The sequence below is a fragment of the Neoarius graeffei genome, chromosome 13 (assembly GCF_027579695.1).
Source record: "Neoarius graeffei isolate fNeoGra1 chromosome 13, fNeoGra1.pri, whole genome shotgun sequence".
In the NCBI taxonomy this organism is placed as follows: domain Eukaryota; kingdom Metazoa; phylum Chordata; class Actinopteri; order Siluriformes; family Ariidae; genus Neoarius; species Neoarius graeffei.
Window position 1 is genome coordinate 24337551 of NC_083581.1, and position 18865 is coordinate 24356415.

The window sequence follows — 18865 nt, forward strand, 5'->3', positions numbered from 1 at the left end:
ACTAAAACCGAAAACATAACTGAATAACACGTTAATTAAGAAATAAAGCAAGTTCAAAAATGACTTCAGTTCCCTTTTAACAGGATTCTCAGGGCTTTGAACCGGAATTTTTTTCCTATTGGTTCGTTCCGAACAGAAACGGAATTTTAACGTTTCCGGTTTTGGGTTCCACCATTAAATAGACGTTCCCGAACCGGTTAGAACAAAAAAATTTCGTTCCCGGAACGGTTAATTACGTTCCCTGTCAGCTGTTTAACAAATGGCTATAAAATTATGTCTCTGTCTCATCCAGCTTAAGCCAAATGTAGGCTAATTCTATTACAACCTTCATTAAATAAGACAAGAAATAATTCAAAACAATTATTATTTCAAATGTTGGCGATTTGGATTCTCAGTATGTCTTCCCATCTACACAAACAGAAAAAGTGCCAAAAATGAAAGAGAATTCGTTTAGTGTGTTACCAAAGGCTAGTCAGGCCCTATAGAGGGCTACCGCATGACGTCACCGCGCCGCGAGATTTTGTTAGGCGCCATATTGGAAGACCAAGTACACATCTATGCAAGTACATACATACATAAAACAAACTACACCTGAAATGTAGCCAGGGCCGGTTCTGCCCTAATCTGGACCCGGGTGCAACATCGCGCAACCCCCCCCCCAAAAAAAACAGTCTAAATCAGGACAACCATCACATAACTATAACTATAAACATTTTATATCAACTATTTTAACTAAATGGGCTATAATAAATAAGCCTGCAGGCAGCCACGGCGGGCTGCCTCAGAAAAGTAACCATTTGTCCTACCTTAAAACTCGTTTTGCATTTTCTGCCTCCTTTTTTGTATTTTCGACCCTCTGTTTATTTTCTTTCCTTTTCTGAAAACCCGATTTGTGTCCAGACACTTTGTTCTGCTACCAACGAACTAACTCGTCAGGTCTCGTCTCTCGAGCCCGTGATGATTCCCGTGGGAAGGGCAACAACTGATACATTTTTACAAACAGCCAATAGGGAGGTTGCAACGTTCAGGCTCTTCTTTGCTCAGACACTCAGTAATGCAATTACTCACTTATTATCACGTGGAGACATGATAGTAGTCCACCTTCCCGCTCTCTCCATTCAATCAGCGAACGTCACACAGGAAGTGAACCCCAGCGGGTCATAGAAACTTGCGCAGGAGAAGAATGACTTATTTGTAGGCTACAGAAACTTTGAGGAACGAAATAAAAACCGGTATTAACCGGTTACCATTATTTTTAATAAGCGTTTCTGTTCCGGAACATAAAAAATAATAAAGTTTCTGGTTTCGTTTCTGTTCCATGTGAAATAGAAAAAGTTCCCGGTTTTCGTTTTCGTTCCTTGAACCGGTTCAAAGCCCTGGTTGTTCTTGAGTCTAAGATTCCTGTTCTTGGCTGCGGGACCGGAACCCAATGTGTTCTGTTTTCTGTTGCATGCCGAGATGCTTTTCTGCTCACCACGGTTGTAAAGAGTGATTATACGAGTTCCTATATCCTTCCTGGCAAAAAAAGCTCGAATCATTTTCCTCTGACCTCTCTTATCAACAAGGCGTTTGTTTCCATCCACAGAACTGTCGCTCGCTCGCTCAGTGTTTTTTGTTTCTCGCACCATTCTGTGTAAACTCTCGAGACTGTCGTGTGCGAAAACCCCAAGAGATCAGCAGTTTCTAGGGGTGTTCACACGGCAACTTTTACTCCGGTGTAGCACCGGGGCTGCCCCGGTAGAGCATTCACACGGTACAAAGTTATAGCGGTGTAGCCCCTGAAAGCTGCTTAAACCGGTGCAAATCTAACCCTGCTCGGGAGGTGGTTTAAGAAATTTACTCCGGAGTAAATGCTAGTTTGCGGGGCAGCACCGATTTATAAAATGGGACGTCTGAACGCTACAGGGGTAGACTCGCTACGCGTGAGGAGAGTTGATTACATACGGGCATTGCATAATTTGCATCCTGGTATTTTGCGCTTCCAAAATGGCGAATATCAACAACAACAGAACTGCATGTCTTCCAGTGTTGCCAGATTGGGCGGTTTTAAGTGCATTCTGGCGGATTTGAACATATTTTGGGCTGGAAAACGTCAGCAGTATCTGGCAACACTGGTGTCTTCATCCACGTTGTTTTCCCGGCGCTTGGTGATGCCATGACAACCGGGAAAAGGAAGTAGATTTTCACGCATGCGCATATTTCATTTCCGCATTATTACTATCGTATAGCACGGTCGCAAAAACTGCCGTATGAACGCAAGTGGGGCTGCACCGGTGCTAACACGCTTCTCTCTAGTAAGCAGGTTTGTGATGTGTGAACGCTGCACAAAATTTACACCGGTGTAGGATATATCGCAACAAAATACATCGGTGCAGCATCGATGCAAATATGTGCCGTGTAAACACCCCTTCTGAAACACTCAAACCGGTCCATCTGGCTCAAACCAACACCCATACCACAGTGAAAAAAAGTCACACTTTGAGATCACGTGTCTATTTTTCCCGTTCTGATATTTGAAGTGAACATTAACCGAAGCCCTTGCTTTGTATCTGCGTGATTTGATGCGTCGTGCTGCTGTTCGGTGATTGGCTGATTAGAGAACTGCAGAAAACAGCAGGTGGTCCGAATGGGTGTTCCTAATAAAGTGGCATTCGTCTTCAAACAACTGACCAATCAGATTCAAGAATTCAATAGCACTGTTGTATAAACTGTGAATATTTATTATTATTATAATAAAACGATCATAAACTTGTACCTTATTTCTTGGATTGGACGTGTTCATAACACTGCGAAGTTCTCTCCCGGTGTAAATCACAACCCCTATCACTGTCCCTGTGGTTGCGGATCCAGAGATGGTGGAAATGAGCACGACATAAGATACGTGAATAAGTAAAAGCGCCCACTGAAATGGTGTAACGTCTTCGTTTACCTGAGGCAACCACAGTGCTGGCCCACAGCGTATTCTCGATACTCAGGCTCTCGTTGACTGGAGGGTCTCCGTCCTCCTAAAAGCAGCCATGACAACAGCTTTCTCATGACTTGATACCACTAACATTTTCAACGCACCGCTTCATACGAGCGTATCCGGACTCACCCTGGTAAAGGTACCGACGAAGTTATGGATGTCGAGATTAGGTTCCTCAGCGTACACAAACGACCTGATCTGCAGAAGATCCTGGGGGGGGGGGAGGAAGAAAAAAAAGCCGTTTATTTAATACCATGTGGCATTTTTAATCTGTAAATGTGAAGAATTTAGTGAGTAACTCACTGCTGCAGTGGGGAGCCTTTGTGTGCAGGCCACTGGGAGGCGCAGTTTCCAGTCTGTTTCTCCATCCAGCTGGTCAGTCCTCAGGAAGCACGAGCCTTCAGAAGAACACGCGGATTAAAAACTGACTTCCAGCACAAGCCAGAGTGCAGCATTTATTTATATGACTAGACACTACAGTTTCTCTGGGCTTACTGGCAAAGAGTTGACATCTAAACTAAACTGATAGTGCAGCTTCGCCACTAGATGGCAGTGTGGAGCAGAATTTCTTTGTCCTACCAGCCAGACAGGAATATTTACTTTTTTCATATATTTTATAGGAGAGTTTATGCAATAAGTACAAAAAAAAAAAAAAATCCTACGGTATAAACCATACATCATCATGACCTATCTGTATCAAGTCAACGTTATTAAACGCTATTCAAGGAACGATCCAACTGGAACTCCAGTTTGGTTTATACGAAAAGGTTTTCACATCCCTGCCCCCATTTTAAAGATGTGTCATCCTGCTGGGGCTGGGGAACCCTGGGCTCTTTATAATTGACCTAATGGTCTACATCTGCAGGGCAGATAACAATGCAGCCCTTCCCGTAAAACCAACACGTCAAGCAGGCACGGCTCAACCCCCATGCTTTAAAAAAAAAAGGAAAAAAAAAAAACGCTTCAGATTTTAGTCAACAAAACTATTCTTCATGTCTGTAGTTTGACGAACAACGAACGTGCGGCCTTCGAGATTAGAATAATGAATCATAATACTCATTAAAAAGCCCTGTGCTATTGCTCTTCGGACGTTTTTAAGAAGCAGCTCGAGTTAGAAATCGACTTCTTTTCTTTTTCAGACGTGGACCGGTGACCTTGCGGATGAACTTTTTCGAAATAACAACACTGTCTAGCACGCAACAAATTTCAATCTCTTGGTCATTTGTTTATTCAGATGATACTCTGTCCTTCTGCCCTTTGCATTTGTTTGTTTTGTGTATTCTTTCGATTTTCTGCATTGCTTTGCATGTCTTGATTTTCCTCGCCAACTGCCTTTGCCATTTGAAAGACAAAAAGAAATCTCAGTCAAGATGAAATTTGATTACTCCATGCCATAACAAGTTGAGTGGGCAGAAGCTTTTTTAGACCAAGATTCAAAAACCATAGCGTGACACGGCACACTCTGTCTCCACACACACGGTGTGTGTGTGGAGAGACAGTGTGCCGTGTCACGCTATGGTTTTTCAATCTTGGTCTAAAAAAGCTTCGGGTATAAAACGTCCATATTTTAACCGAAACCCTGTATTTTCAACCCGACTTGAGTCGTCCCTTTTCGCTGGGATGAAGTGGCAGATGTTTACCGTTCCTTTCAGAGGTCCTCAGGAAGATCATGTCAGCAGGAACACGTTGATTCTACAGAGGAGTGTGAAAGAAAGAAGGATGGTTATAAAGAGACGTGACCACTCTACAAGGGAGAGAAACTCAATCGTATTCTACTTCCTACTGGAAATCATTCGCTGCCCTGACTGGTATTGAAAGTCCATCAACGTTGGAGAACACTATACATGACTTTTACACAACTCAGGGGTACAAATCATGAAAATTATTACGCAGAACACCAGTCAAGTCCCAACTCGCTGGACTGTGCTGCCCACTCGCTTTCTGCTGGTTACCCAGAAACTAATGGTCCGATATAAAGGAATGCTGGAAGCGAGCTTGTGAGTTAAGTCCTATAATCGAGTTTACGCATTAATTACTGATCCGAATCATCTTCTCACAAAGCTTAACATCGAACATCAGGCTTCCAGCAAGTCGCTCTGCGAGTTTGATAGATTTAGCGTCTTCGACATGTGATGTGAGATGATGTTATTCTTGTAAATAATAAAACTAGTTTTCATCCCCACTCAATCCTCCATAAGGTTTAAGTAACAGGTGTTGTGTTTTCCCGCCTGACTGTATTTAACGGGAAGCTACAGAGCGTTGAACCGCCATGAAACGTGTAATAACGTGCCAGATCGGATATGATGTACAATTCATTCGGATTTCCAGTCCTATCTACTGAGGTTTACTTTCCTTCTTGTTGCGAATGTGTCGCTGGCTGCTTTACACCAAGACAGCACGATTATGTACAAGATATTATTCGTGTCTGGCTCAATAAAAGATGTTTATTGGCAGTATGGGTATGTGGTATATATATATTGTCGGTGTTATCTATCTACGTATCTATCTATCTATCTATCTGGTTTTTAAGTATTGATGTATTTAAAGTATTTATTTTGCAGGTTTTTTTTTTATTTTGTAGGTATTTTGTATTTAAATAAAGTTTATTTACTTAAGCATTCATGTACAAGTATTTATTTTCTAAATATTTGTATTTATTTTGTAGGTATTTTGTATTGTTTATTTTGTAAGTATTTTTTATTTAATTAACGTTTTTATTTTGTAAGTATTTTGCATTTATTTATTTATTTATTTATTTAAATATTTAAAGTTTATTTAATTAAGTATTCATGTATTTATTTTGCAGGCATTTTTTATTTTGTAGGTTTTTTGTATTTATTTATTTAAGTTTAATATTTTGTATTTATTTATTTAAATATTTAAAGCTAATTTACTTAAGTATTTATGTATTTATTTATTTTGTAGGTATTTATTTATTTTGTAAGTATTTTGTATTTATTTAAAGTTTATTTACTTAAGCATTCATGTATTTAAGTATTTATTTTGGAGGCATTTGTATTTATTTATTTTGCAGGTATTTAGTATTCAAGTACTCATTTAAGTATTTATTTTGGAGGTATTTATTTTGTAGACATTTAGTATTCAAGTATTTACTTATTTTGTAAGTAATATTTAATAGGTAAATATTTGTATTTATTTTGGAGGTATTTTTTATTTTGGAGGTATTTAGTATTCAAGTATTTATTTATTTTGTAGGTATTTAGTTTTCAAGTACTCATTCAAGTACTTATTTTGTAGGTGTTTTTTATTTTGTAGACATTTAGTGTTCAAGTATTTACTTATTTTGTAGGTATTTGTATTTATTTTGTAGGTATTTCATATTCAAGTATTTATTTTGTAGGTATTTAGTGTTCAAGTGTTTAAGTATTTACTTATTTTGTAGGTATTTGTATTTATTTCGTAGGTATTTAGTATTCAAGTACTCATTTAAGTATTTATTTATTTTGTAGGTATTTAGTATGCGTACTTTATTTAGTAGGTATTTAAGTACTTATTGATTTAAGTATTCATTTATTTAGAAAGTATTCATGCATTTATTTATTTTGTATGCATTTATTATTTCGTAGGTATTTAGTATTCAATTATTTATTTTGTAGTTACTTGTATTTATTTGGTAGGTATTTAGTATTCAAGTACTTATTGATTTGTTTGTTTGTTTTGTAAGTATTTTGTATTTACTTATTGTGTAGGTGTCAGTAACCCTGTTGCAATGCCAGTGCATCATCATTAACGTTACTCAGTCACCAAGGGACAGATTAACATTTCACACAACTTTATCGCTTCGGTCTCAATCCCACACGACGCCATTACAGCACAAGAGCGATAAATAAACGGGTTTCAGTGCGAGTGTGAACGGGGGGGGGGGGGGGGGGGGGGGGGGGGGGGGGGGAAGAGTTCACATGTCTGACAATCAAATCACACACAAGCTGCACGATAAAAAGGCAACTGCCACCTCCCAGAGAGGAAGTACACAGGATTAGTCGGAGTAATCACGGGCCCTTTGCGCCATGATTTAGTCTTTCAGTAGTTTGCACTCATTAAGTGTAATTCTGCTATTATTTAAGATAAAACTGGTGTATTCTTACCTGAACACTGGTGGAGGATCCAAAATAATTCATACTGACATGAAATATTTAAACTGGAACTAATGGATATCTTCAGTTAAATAAATAAAATAAAACGTTTCACCATAATGTTTGGTTTAAGAGTCACGTTATAAATTTCTAAAGCTCCAGTGTTCATGAGGATAAGACGACATTAACCACAAACGTTCACAAAGACGGAGCTGATGAACACACCAACCTTTTCAATGATGATGAGATCTCCGACCTGGATGCCACTGCTTTTCACCTTCATGGTTCCTGAGAAAAGACCAAAAGGGAGATGAGCAAAGACAACAAACTCCTGTGGATGCACATCATTGAAAATATACTAAAATGCCTTAACGTATCATTAAATGGAGTAACTTGGAATAGAAATATACCTTTAAAAAAAAAAAAAGCATTTCCATGGTTTCTTAACGTTTCCTGCATTTATCTGACGCCGTTCCAGTGACGGGAGTGTTAATTGTGGATTACACATGTGGAGATTCATGGGCTCGTATTCAGTTTCACTTGAAGGCCTTCTGCTGAGATTTCCCAGACCTTGAGGTTTCCATTTACCTCTCAACAATACTCTCCTATGAGTCTTTACAAGAGTTCTGGAAGTCGGCACAACGTTTGCTCATTCCGCTCCAAATTAATGACTAAAATTGTTTGGAAAAGGTCAGCGACCTATAACCTGCAGGGACCTCATACGAAGCATATGCAAAACATTAGCATGTACACATATACAGGTATGTATGTGCACTTTAGGCTTTCAAAAAGGTCATTGTACTCTGGTTTACTCCGCGACGACGCTGAAAATCAGAGTGAAGTGAGAAAATGGAACGCCAGAGTTTAATAGTAATATATGGGTTGTTTTACAATCAGGGTACGCAAGCTAAAAATCACATTTAACACTTATTATCTTCAATATCTAAAGGCTTGACTAAATAAACTTGGTTGTTTATTGTAGCCCTGTGATAGCTCTATTTACCATGCAAAAAAAACATTTGGTGATAACGTTATTTTTGGTGAATGTACGGCAATATGTGTCATATTTAGCAAAATTACTCGTGTCACTTAGAAAAAGTGCCTTTTTGACCACAGGTAGCTCCAGAAGGGATGCACTTAAATCATTCTTTATACCATAAAACACATATTTGGTTCCATATCATTGGAAACATAGTTAAGTTTTAATGTTGAATGCCAGTAAGTTTTCAGACTATTTTTAGCCCAGGAGTAATAGGGTTATACCCGGAACAAATTAGCAACAAGCTGAAAATTTCAGAATACCTTTAGGAATAACATACTAATGCCGCTTTTCCACTACAAACGCGGCTGAGCCGTGCCGTGCCGAGTCGAGCTGAGTCGGGCTGAGCGGGGCTGTTGGAGTTGCATTTCGACTACAACCGCGCTGAACCGTGCTGGCTGGAAGTGGGTGGACACATTGGGTGGAGTTAGCGAAAGTGGGTGGACGTCACGTGATGTCGTTAAGCAGCGCAAACAGTGACATCAGTGACAGTGGCGGAAGAAGTCAGAGCCGGGCCGGGGGCGGGGCAAATGACCGGGCCCTTTATTAAAGCTTATCATAACATCATTTTAGGCTACAAAATGTCCGCAACTGCGGTGTTTACCAATTTCAACACTACCGGGTGCAACTATGTTATTTAGTACATCAAGTCCTTCAAACGAACATGTAACTCAGAAACAAAAAACATTAGGATACTGTACATGGCTCATAATAAAACATCAATAGCCTATACTGCGCACATTATTTGAAGGGCATACGAATGAGCGCTCAGAGGTTGCAACGGTGACAGGAAGAGTCAGAAATAAAAGGAGGGCGGTGCAAACCTCACTGAATGCACTGTGTTTACCAATTTCAACACTACGGGGTGCAACTATGTTATTTTGTACATTAAGTCCTTCAAACGAACATGTAACTCAGAAACAAAAAAAACATTAGGCGACATACTGTACATGGCTCATAATAAAACATCAATAGCCTACTGCGCGCATTATTTGAAGGGCATACGACGAGCCTTGCGCTCCGCGAACTCGTCCACGATGCTCTGTATGTCACTGATTCAGTGAGCTTTTAAGCGGTAGTCTCACGACCCGAATAGTAAACAATAAACATGGAGGACATGGAGTCGTTAGTGTTGCTGGTCTTGGTGCTGTGGCTTGTTGTCACCGACAACGCGGACAGATACTGGCAAGAGCGTATAGATGAGGCGAGGCGCATAAGGCTTCAGAAATTCTCGTAATTCGTAATTATTCTCCTTCCGGGTTTGCGGTGTTTACAGATCCCAGCGTGCTCGCGGGGCGTGTGTGGGCATGTGAGGACACTCCTCCTCAGCAATCAGTGCACAGGGGAGTGTCTGCTCACGCCCCCAGCCTCAGTCGGCACGGTTTGGCTCGCTTCAGCCCCACTCCAAAACCGTGCGAGTTTTAGGGGCTAAGCAGGGCTGAAACGAGCTGAGTCGTGCTGGTTTTTGGTAGTCGAAACGCGAGCCGTGTCGGGCTGAAGTGAGCTGAAGCGAGCTGAAGTGAGCTGAAAAAGGGTAGTGGAAAAGGGCCATAAAAGTCCCTGGAAATCCCCCTTGTGCTCTCTGAGAAATTCAAGACGGCGTCCAAAATGGCCGCCAAATGGAGATCTGCCCATATCTCAGGCCCAAAACAAATTATTAATGCAATTCAAAGGTCAGAATACATGTTTTGTAGGGTAGGAGAGTAAATTCCAACATGTGTGTATTAATTACATTGTGTATTAACATTATATAATAACAATGTACACATTATTATAACAGTATATTTGTGTATAATGTGTTCGCTTGCCATGTCTGGTTAGATTGTCATATTTTTGGCACTTCACCAGTTCACATTTATGAATGTGCACAGTACTGGGTATCACCAGATACCTCACGATACGATACTATGGCGATATTTTGCCCACGATAACGATAATATCACGGTACAGCGATTCTGCGATAATCGATATATTGCAAGAAATTTCAACCACATCACGATATCTGTGTCACTGAAGAAAATCAGAATTTAGTGACCACTGTAAAATTACATTTCACATACATAACTACACACTCTTGCCAGACATATATTTGTCTCTATTCCACTGCTGGCAAAACCAAGAGTTGCTTCACTACAACATACAGAAAATTCCCATTTCTGTGCTAGTATTCTCAACTTTTCTGTAAGCATGGACACATCAGTGCTGCTTAACAAGCAGAATCAAATTCTCATCTCATTATCTCTAGCCGCTTTATCCTTCTACAGGGTCGCAGGCAAGCCGGAGCCCATCCCAGCTGACTACGGGCGAAAGGCGGGGTACACCCTGGACAAGTCGCCAGGTCATCACAGGGCTGACACATAGACACAGACAACCATTCACACCCACATTCACACCTACGGTCAATTTAGAGTCACCAGTTAACCTAACCTGCATGTCTTTGGACTGTGGGGGAAACCAGAGCACCCGGAGGAAACCCACGCGGACACGGGGAGAACATGCAAACTCCGCACAGAAAGGCCCTCGCCGGCCCCGGGGCTCGAGCCCAGGACCTTCTTGCTATGAGGCGACAGCGCTAACCACTACACCACCGTGCCGCCCCAGAATCAAATTGTTTTATGAAAACTTAAAACTTGCACTGCAGACTGCACATACATTTCAGTGCTAACACTAATATCAATTTGTTCTTTGTAAACTTGAGAACACATACCGGAGAACATTTAACTTGTGCTTATTTTGCAGGAACAACATACTGTCTGAAACACATTGAAAAGTGCAGTGGGCATCTTAGTCTCCTACTGCGCATGCGCGAAGCCTACTGCGCATGCGCAGAACACATGAATTAGCAAGTTCTCATACAGACCGGTTTATTATTCAAAACAAGGCATTACAAATTATTTGACTCGGCCAAAGACTTGACCAATACGCACAAAACATAAAAATCGGTAAATGCGTGAAATACTCACCGATTTTCTGTCAGCCCAGCTGATCGGTAGGACAAAACTACTGTTGAATTTTCCTACCCTCCTGGATTTCGCGCATGCGCAGTAGGCTTGGTAGGACAAATCCAAGAGGTAGGATAACTTTACAGAACACCGGCTCACTGTTTTTTTCTCCTTTCCTTTGGAATCCAAAGTGCCTCCAAACATCTGCCTTAAAGTTCGGCGGCGTCTCTAGGTTTACGTTAACAGCCATGCTTGCTTGTTTTTTTCCCTCACTGCAACCGCCGGGGAAAAAAGAGAAGACGAAGAGTGCCTTGCAGTGAGGGAGCGGCACAGCGACACCTCGCGGAGCGGAGGTGCGGAAGTCGTACTGGATTTACAACCCGTCTGAAACATGATTTATTATTTGAAAAAATATCGATATTCAAATTTTGAGTATCGATATTGAATCAGAAGACAAAGTATCGCGATATATCGCCGTATCGATATTTTTGCACACCCCTACTATGAATGTGTGTAGGTTTCATCCAGTCCGATCCTTGAATCAAGTATCAAACTTGAAACGCCCTGGCCCATAAATTCACATCCAAGAAGAAATAACAATGACTGTTATGACAAAATAATCGTTATGGTATCATGAAGATATCGCATATGTTTTTGAAATGGCTTCAGTTCTTAATGTTTAGGACTAATAATTACAGACTTATAATTGTAAATCTATACATGTGCTATTTAATGTACACTACCGATTATAGAGTGTGGATCCATTGGTTACTCGTTCACTCCGTATCATCCTATTCTGTTCACAAAACAACAAACACAATTACTAGGGGTTGGAGCACTTATTTTCATTAATATTAAAGTAAATTGGTGGTGTAAAATGAAAAATGGCATGTTAAAAGGTCATGCTGAGTTCAGTCATTTTTAAAAGGTCATGCTGAGTTTAGTCATTTTTTGTCCGAACACACTGGCATTGCTAGTAGTAAAGACTGGCGCTAGAAACTCAAAGATTAATTTTTTTTCCACCCTTAAACAAGCTTGAATAAATTCCCTACTTCATTGATGGTACAACAAAGGTCCAAGCATTACAACTGAGGCACTGAGAAGTGTTTAAAGTGCTGATGACACGTTTTTGACATCTTTGGCGATGTTTTATAACATAAAAAGTAATTCCCGATGATCCATATATTAATTCACGAAGGCGCCTATTTTACAAGTTATGACGATAAACGCGGCTATTTGGGCAAATTTGACGGGGCTGCAGCACCCAGGAGACGAAGGAGGAGGAGGAGCTATATGACGTCAGCGAAAGAACCTTCCTCCTAACTTCCCAGTTTGTTGTTGATGCGACAGGTGTTCAGTTTATCATTACTAGTATTTTTATTAGACATTATTATACATTATTATATATATAGTTATTATGCCTTCGCGTTGTGTTGCCGGCTTTTGCTCCAAAACCCACAAGGATGGGGTAAGTTTATTCAAGTTTCCCAGAGATCCCGAGCTGCATGCAAAGTGGGTGAAGCAAGTCAGGCGCACTCGTGACAAGTGGGAGCCCTCACCAACATCCGTCCTGTGCTCTGAACACTTCCATTTGGATTGTTTTGACACCCTTCCCAGCTTAAAAGAATCTCTTGGGTGTTCAGTTCAGCACAAACGTGTGTTACTACCATCAGCAGTGCCTACACAGTGTTGCCAGATTGGGAGGTTTCCCGCCCAGTTGAGCGGTTTCAAGTGCATTTTGGTGGGTTTTGAACATATTATGGGCTGGAAAACGTCAGCAGTATCTGTTGCCAGATACTGCTGAAGTTTTCCAGCCCAAACTTTCCAGGGTCTACTAGTAGCTATGCCGGATCCAAAGACAGTCCTCCTGTCAGAACATGTGTTGTGAAACGACATAAGATAAAGGTACGTAGAGCTATAGATTCTACATGATAATCATAAATGTAATCATAAAGTCGGCGTGATATCAGTCATGTATTTGCTTGTGAAAGCTTGCGGCTTTCATGTAACTGCCGCCTAGCAACGAGAGGCAAAGGGTAAAGAGGGTAGGCTATCATAGATTCTATTCGGAAGAGATCAACACAATTCTAGACTCCCAGAAGAGGAAGAGCTAGCACTAGAGAGTTCACCGGCGTTTTCATGCACCATTTCCATTGAGTAGAACCAGAGTAGAACAGCCAGTGAACCGCAGCGTGTTCTCCCGCTGACGTCACAACATGGCCGCGAGCCACGGACCCAGTTTTCTTGCGCTGTGCAATTAAAAGTTGGATATTCGCGTAACAGCTTCTTTTCATGTAATTATAACAGAAATCTAACATGTTTGCCATGTTGTATAGTTTATTTAAGAAATTGCATAGAGTCATGTTCGTGTCATCAGACCTTTAAGTCTACTCATTGTTTATAAGCAAGAGCTTTTATTGAGTCAGACCTTTTTGTCATGAAAGTCGCCGGAATGTTGAAGAAGTGTACTGAAACAGCTTGCCATTGTAGTTTTAGAAGATAGAGTTCTCAAATTTAATTTCCCTTTAATATTTTATCAAAGCTTAAAGATGCCCTAAATATTAAGGAAATTGATGTCTAATTGTTGTCTTACATTACGTTCATGTATGTAGGTAGCCTACTAAGCTAATCTGTCAATCATGTCAACCATCAAATTCCATGTAATTTCCACATTAATGACCTTGTAATCTTGGTTAATTTTAATTTTAACAGTGTGACAATGGTGAATTTGCATTGCTTGTATGAGAGAACATATAATTTAACATTTTAATTGCATTTATATTCTGTTTTATCCCTGAGATATTGAAAAATCTCCAATCGGTGGCCATTTTGGACGCCATCTTGAATTTCTCAGAGAGCACAAGGTGGATTCCCGGGGACTTTTAGTATGTTATTCCTAAGGGTATTCTGAACATATTCTGAAAAATTCAGCTTGTTACTAATTTGTTCCGGGTTGGACTCAATTTTGAGCTAATGCTCTTGGGCTATTTGATCAAAGCAGTATGTCAAAAAAATGTCCTCTCCGAGACAGCTAATTTTTCAATATAAAATAACATATCTAATTATTTTCATCCTAAAATGTGGTCAAGATATTGGGACATAAATATTAGAGACAACTAACACAAAGCTTACAGCCTTATATTTAAAAGCACTATGGAAGTAGTGGATTCTGAATTGCCAAAAAAAATGTCCTCTCCGAGAATCACTTCATTTGTTTCTCCCAGCCCTGCTTAAAGCTACACTTAATCTTGTTATAATACAAACTATTCCACATGCCTATCTGTTCTTTAACTTGTCCTTCACTTAAAAACTGGTACAAGAACCAGTTTGAATCAATTTGAATTTTGGACCCCTGTGACACAGACTTTGTACCCTGATTGTAAAACAACCCTTATCTCTATCTATCTATCTATCTATCTATCTATCTATCTATCTATCTATCTATCTATATATATGGGTATATACCTTTTTTCCATTTTTTTCTAATTTAATTTAATTTATGGGGTGGCACGGTGGTGTAGTGGTTAGCGCTGTCGCCTCACAGCAAGAAGGTCCGGGTTCGAGCCCCGTGGCCGGCGAGGGCCTTTCTGTGCGGAGTTTGCATGTTCTCCCCGTGTCCGCGTGGGTTTCCTCCGGGTGCTCCGGTTTCCCCCACAGTCCAAAGACATGCAGGCTAGGTTAACTGGTGACTCTAAATTGAGCGTAGGTGTGAATGTGAGTGTGAATGGTTGTCTGTGTCTATGTGTCAGCCCTGGGATGACCTGGCGACTTGTCCAGGGTGTACCCCGCCTTTCGCCCGTAGTCAGCTGGGATAGGCTCCAGCTTGCCTGCGACCCTGTAGAAGGATAAAGCGGCTAGAGATAATGAGATGAGATGAATTTAATTTATTTTCCTCGTGTTGTTTCTTGATTAATACTTGAATATATGTAAAAAGCTTATGTACAGCTGTCAAATGAAAAATAAGCAGCTACAGATAACGGATGGATGGATGTTGTATTATTGTGGATGAAAATAAATAAAAACTAAGTAAAAAAAAAACCACTAAAAATAAATAAATAAATAAATAAATAAATAAAAATTATAATAATAATGATAATAAAAAAGAAACCCTTCTTTGCTGAATGCTCAAGCTCAGAGCTGAGATATAACTCAAAAAAGGAGCATGGGTCACTTTGAATTCCCCAATTTGCGATTCGAATCAATTCATGATACTGGGTTCATGATTTAATTTTCCCACAATATTTTTTTTTGGGGGAAAAAAAAAAAAGAAAGAGTTATTGCCAAAAACACCACAACATTTTCCCCCATATTCTTTATCAGCTTAACTATTCCTTTTGTTAAATTAAAAAAAAAATTGTTTCATTTTCGTAACAACAACAATAATTATCTCCCAACATTTGCAAAGGTCGGAGTAAAATATAAATCGCCAATTAACTAAAATCTACGGAAGCCGCGAGAGGCCCTTCATATAATCTTTTTTTATTCACCTTGTTATCCCGAGATAACGACATAATTAATTCAGGATCTCGAGAAAACACCACAACTAATTCGAGACCTCGAGAAAACAAAACCGTTATTTCATGATCTCAGCTGGATCACTGTATCTCCGTCGGTAGAGACGAAGCCGGGTCAGTCTTCTGCGGAGGTGCTGCGGACTAATTTTGAAATTATCCCTTATTAAAGGGGTACCAAATATAATATATACAGTTGCTGATGTGACAAAGTAACGTATTCTTAAGTATTCTATCAAATTTATATACTAGAAAACAACGAAATATCTTGGTAATTGTAAATATAATACTTTATACGCTAAACCGCACAAGAGTCGCCATTTTTAAAAGACCGTGACGTCAGCGCTACCCACTGCACTAGCGGAACTCTCCGAAATAGAGGAGATAAGCGTGTAATCATGGCGTCGGGCGCATCAAGTGAAAGCGACAGCTCTGTCGAATCATACGAAGAGATCCCGCAAGACACACTGCAAGCAGGCTATGGCTTAGAAGGGTACCAGTTTGAACCTAGGAGAGGTCCTCTCGACTCCGGTGATGAAATAAGAGAAGAAAGCGAGGATGACGGCGAGGATGAGACTGATGCTGACCATGGGCATGGCGAGCGTGGGGCAGAGCGTCTGCGTGCAGGTGACACGGCGTGGTGCTCGTGTGGAAAATGTAACGTGGAGTTGCTCACGAGTCCAGCAGAATTTATTTGCTGCTATGAGATAGGCGCCACCCGTGGACTTGCGAAATCGTCGCAAGAGGCAGAAACAGGGATTTCACACGTGCTATTCCCAACCTCAATGAGCCAACACAACTGGGCACATACATACGTCATGAGTGTTACGCAGAGAAAATGAACGTGCATTCTGATTGGATAAAATTAATATCATGGCGGGCTGTTCAAACTGCGGAAATAGTTTGCTCAAGCTACTTTCAAAACACTAACTTTCCAACCTTAGAACAAAAAAACTTTTGTAAGTCTTGAATAAGGTTCGTTAATGTGTTTTATTGTTATATTTACTCTATATATTGCCCTCTGTTCCCCTTTAAAAGACTTAATGCAATCTCTCCCTGTGTCAACCCCTGATCAAAATATTGCCTTATTAGGTGATCGATTATTCCAGACATTCTAATGACCAAAGTTGCGTCTATACAGAATGAGAAATAGCCCCAAAGTCAGCATATCACAAGTCTCTTGGCGCACCTGAATGAACCATTTCTCAGCTGTTTACTCAAGATCATGAAATAACGGTTTTGTTTTCTCGAGATCACGGAATAATTGTTTTGTTTTCTCGAGATCACGGAATAACGGTTTTGTTTTCTCGAGATCTCGAATTAGTTGTGTTGTTTTCTCGAGATCCTGAATTAATTAAGTCGTTATCTCGGGATAACAAGGTGAATAAAAAAATATGAAGGGCCTCTCTCGGCTTCCGTAAAAATCAGTGTAGGAAATTCATGGAAAATATCAGCCAGACTACAGGGCAGGCGACTCTGAAAAGTGGCCTGCCCTGCTCAAAAGTTGCCTGCCCAAATTTCAACTATAATCCGCCGTAATATCGCATAATTTTCGAAAAATTGTAAAAGAGGCAATGCATGTAATGTTGTATCATGCATGTAATTTCATATATTCAATTTAGTTTTGATTTCTTACTGGTGTTTATGTATACTATAAATGTATATGTGACCTACGTTTGATTGAGTTCCTGTCTATCAGACATGAGACATGACTGTGCAAAATTTTGCTGGCTCAAGTTTCCCCTCAATATCACCTCTCTCAACTTCTGCAATGGCTACTAGGAATTCCTTAGCACTTGTCTTATTTCTGTAGGTCTGTGTGGATGGTACCCCTTTCAGCTCATCCAGCTGTCCAAGCCGCACATAATCAGTGATGGGTCTGGATTTCTTGGCCAAAGCATGGACGTTACGGAACAAGGGGCATAACTTGTCAAAAACAGACCTATTCATTGACTGTAATGCCTTACTAGCAGGTGTATCAACATAGTCTGGTTAACACCAGACCATATCACAAGTGAAATATGGTCTGGAATCCGCCTATTGAATTTCTCGTAGGGGAGGTGTGATTTACGATTGTCAACGGCCGTTTATTGGACGTTGCGAATGTCTATCATTTGGCGTATACGTAGCCCATGGCCAATCATGGCAGTTGTACCCGGTGACCAGGGGTTAAATTGGGCCGGGGCTGTCCGGGGCTGAGCCCCGGCACATAAGCTCGGAGCGGATGGCATATGATCACGCACACATCAAAAGCAACAAACCCTTTTCACGATTTTCAGTTCTGAATAATTAAATATCGTTTTATTAATCAATAAACCCATGACTTTTATGAGATAGATCATAGTTTTCCTGATAACAAGACGACCTGTCAAAGCTATTTAGAACAGAACTTTTTTTTTTTATTTAGAACACAACTTGCGATCAGAGATTCTGGTTTCTGGAACACTGCGTGGGTTGCCAATTCCGCTTTTTATAAGCGACTTTGGGGTTTCTTTTTTTGTGAGCTCGCTTTAAAAAAAAAATCAGAAGTCGTGGTTTGCGGGTTTTTGGGCTTGTGTTTCAGCGTTGTGACTTGTTTATAATTTTCTCCGTACACCGTCTCCCCTTTTACCTGCATACGATCCTAATCCATCAGAGGTGCTTGAACGAACTGTCTGTGCATTTGGCGAGTTCAATTTCCATAGTCCCTAGTTATCGACAGAAATTAGCCAGGGGGAAGGGGGAGATGTCAGTTAAAGTTAGCTACTGAGATTGACCAAAAGTTGAGCCTAACGTTGCCTCAAGTTAGCTACCTTTGGCAAACATAAACAAAACACTCGTCTTGTGCTCTAGCCTTAATTAACTGTCGATACAGTCAATTTCACTTTTATACAAGAAGGTTAATAAATTGTTTTGTTGTCTTGGATTTTTAGAGGTCAGCAGCTAAAGGTTAAAAATGAGGAAAGCAAAGAGGAGGAAGCTTACAGATTTCTTCAAAAGGTGGGCAGCATCATATTTTTTATTATTAAAAACAAAATATCAAATAATACTGAAGAGGGGAAAAAATAATACTGATCTAAATATGTTGTGTTTTCATTTTTAGACAGTATGTGTTTAGCAAAACACATACTGTCTAAAAATAAAAACACAACATATTTAGATCAGTATTATTTTTTCCCCTCTTCAGTATTATTTGATATTTTGTTTTTAATAATAAAAAATATGATAATGATTATGTTCACTGTATTGTTAATATTAGTGTTTTATTATTTATTGTTAATATTTAATTTAATGTTAATTTATTATTATTTATTGTTAATATTATTAGTGTATTA

General features: G+C 39.9%; 1 protein-coding gene across 2 annotated transcripts in view; it reads right to left on the reverse strand.

Moving 5' to 3' along the window:
• LOC132896505 (probable phospholipid-transporting ATPase IIA) overlaps positions 1-18865 on the reverse strand; it is a 154626-nt gene that overhangs the window by 80097 nt on the left and 55664 nt on the right. For both annotated transcript variants that reach the window (XM_060937371.1, XM_060937372.1), the window contains 6 exons: positions 7289-7347; positions 4606-4657; positions 3269-3363; positions 3095-3175; positions 2930-3005; positions 2756-2832 (listed from right to left, as the gene is read on the reverse strand). In XM_060937371.1, coding sequence (XP_060793354.1) covers positions 2756-2832; positions 2930-3005; positions 3095-3175; positions 3269-3363; positions 4606-4657; positions 7289-7347 — 440 coding nt within the window. The remainder of the gene's footprint in view (positions 1-2755; positions 2833-2929; positions 3006-3094; positions 3176-3268; positions 3364-4605; positions 4658-7288; positions 7348-18865) is intronic.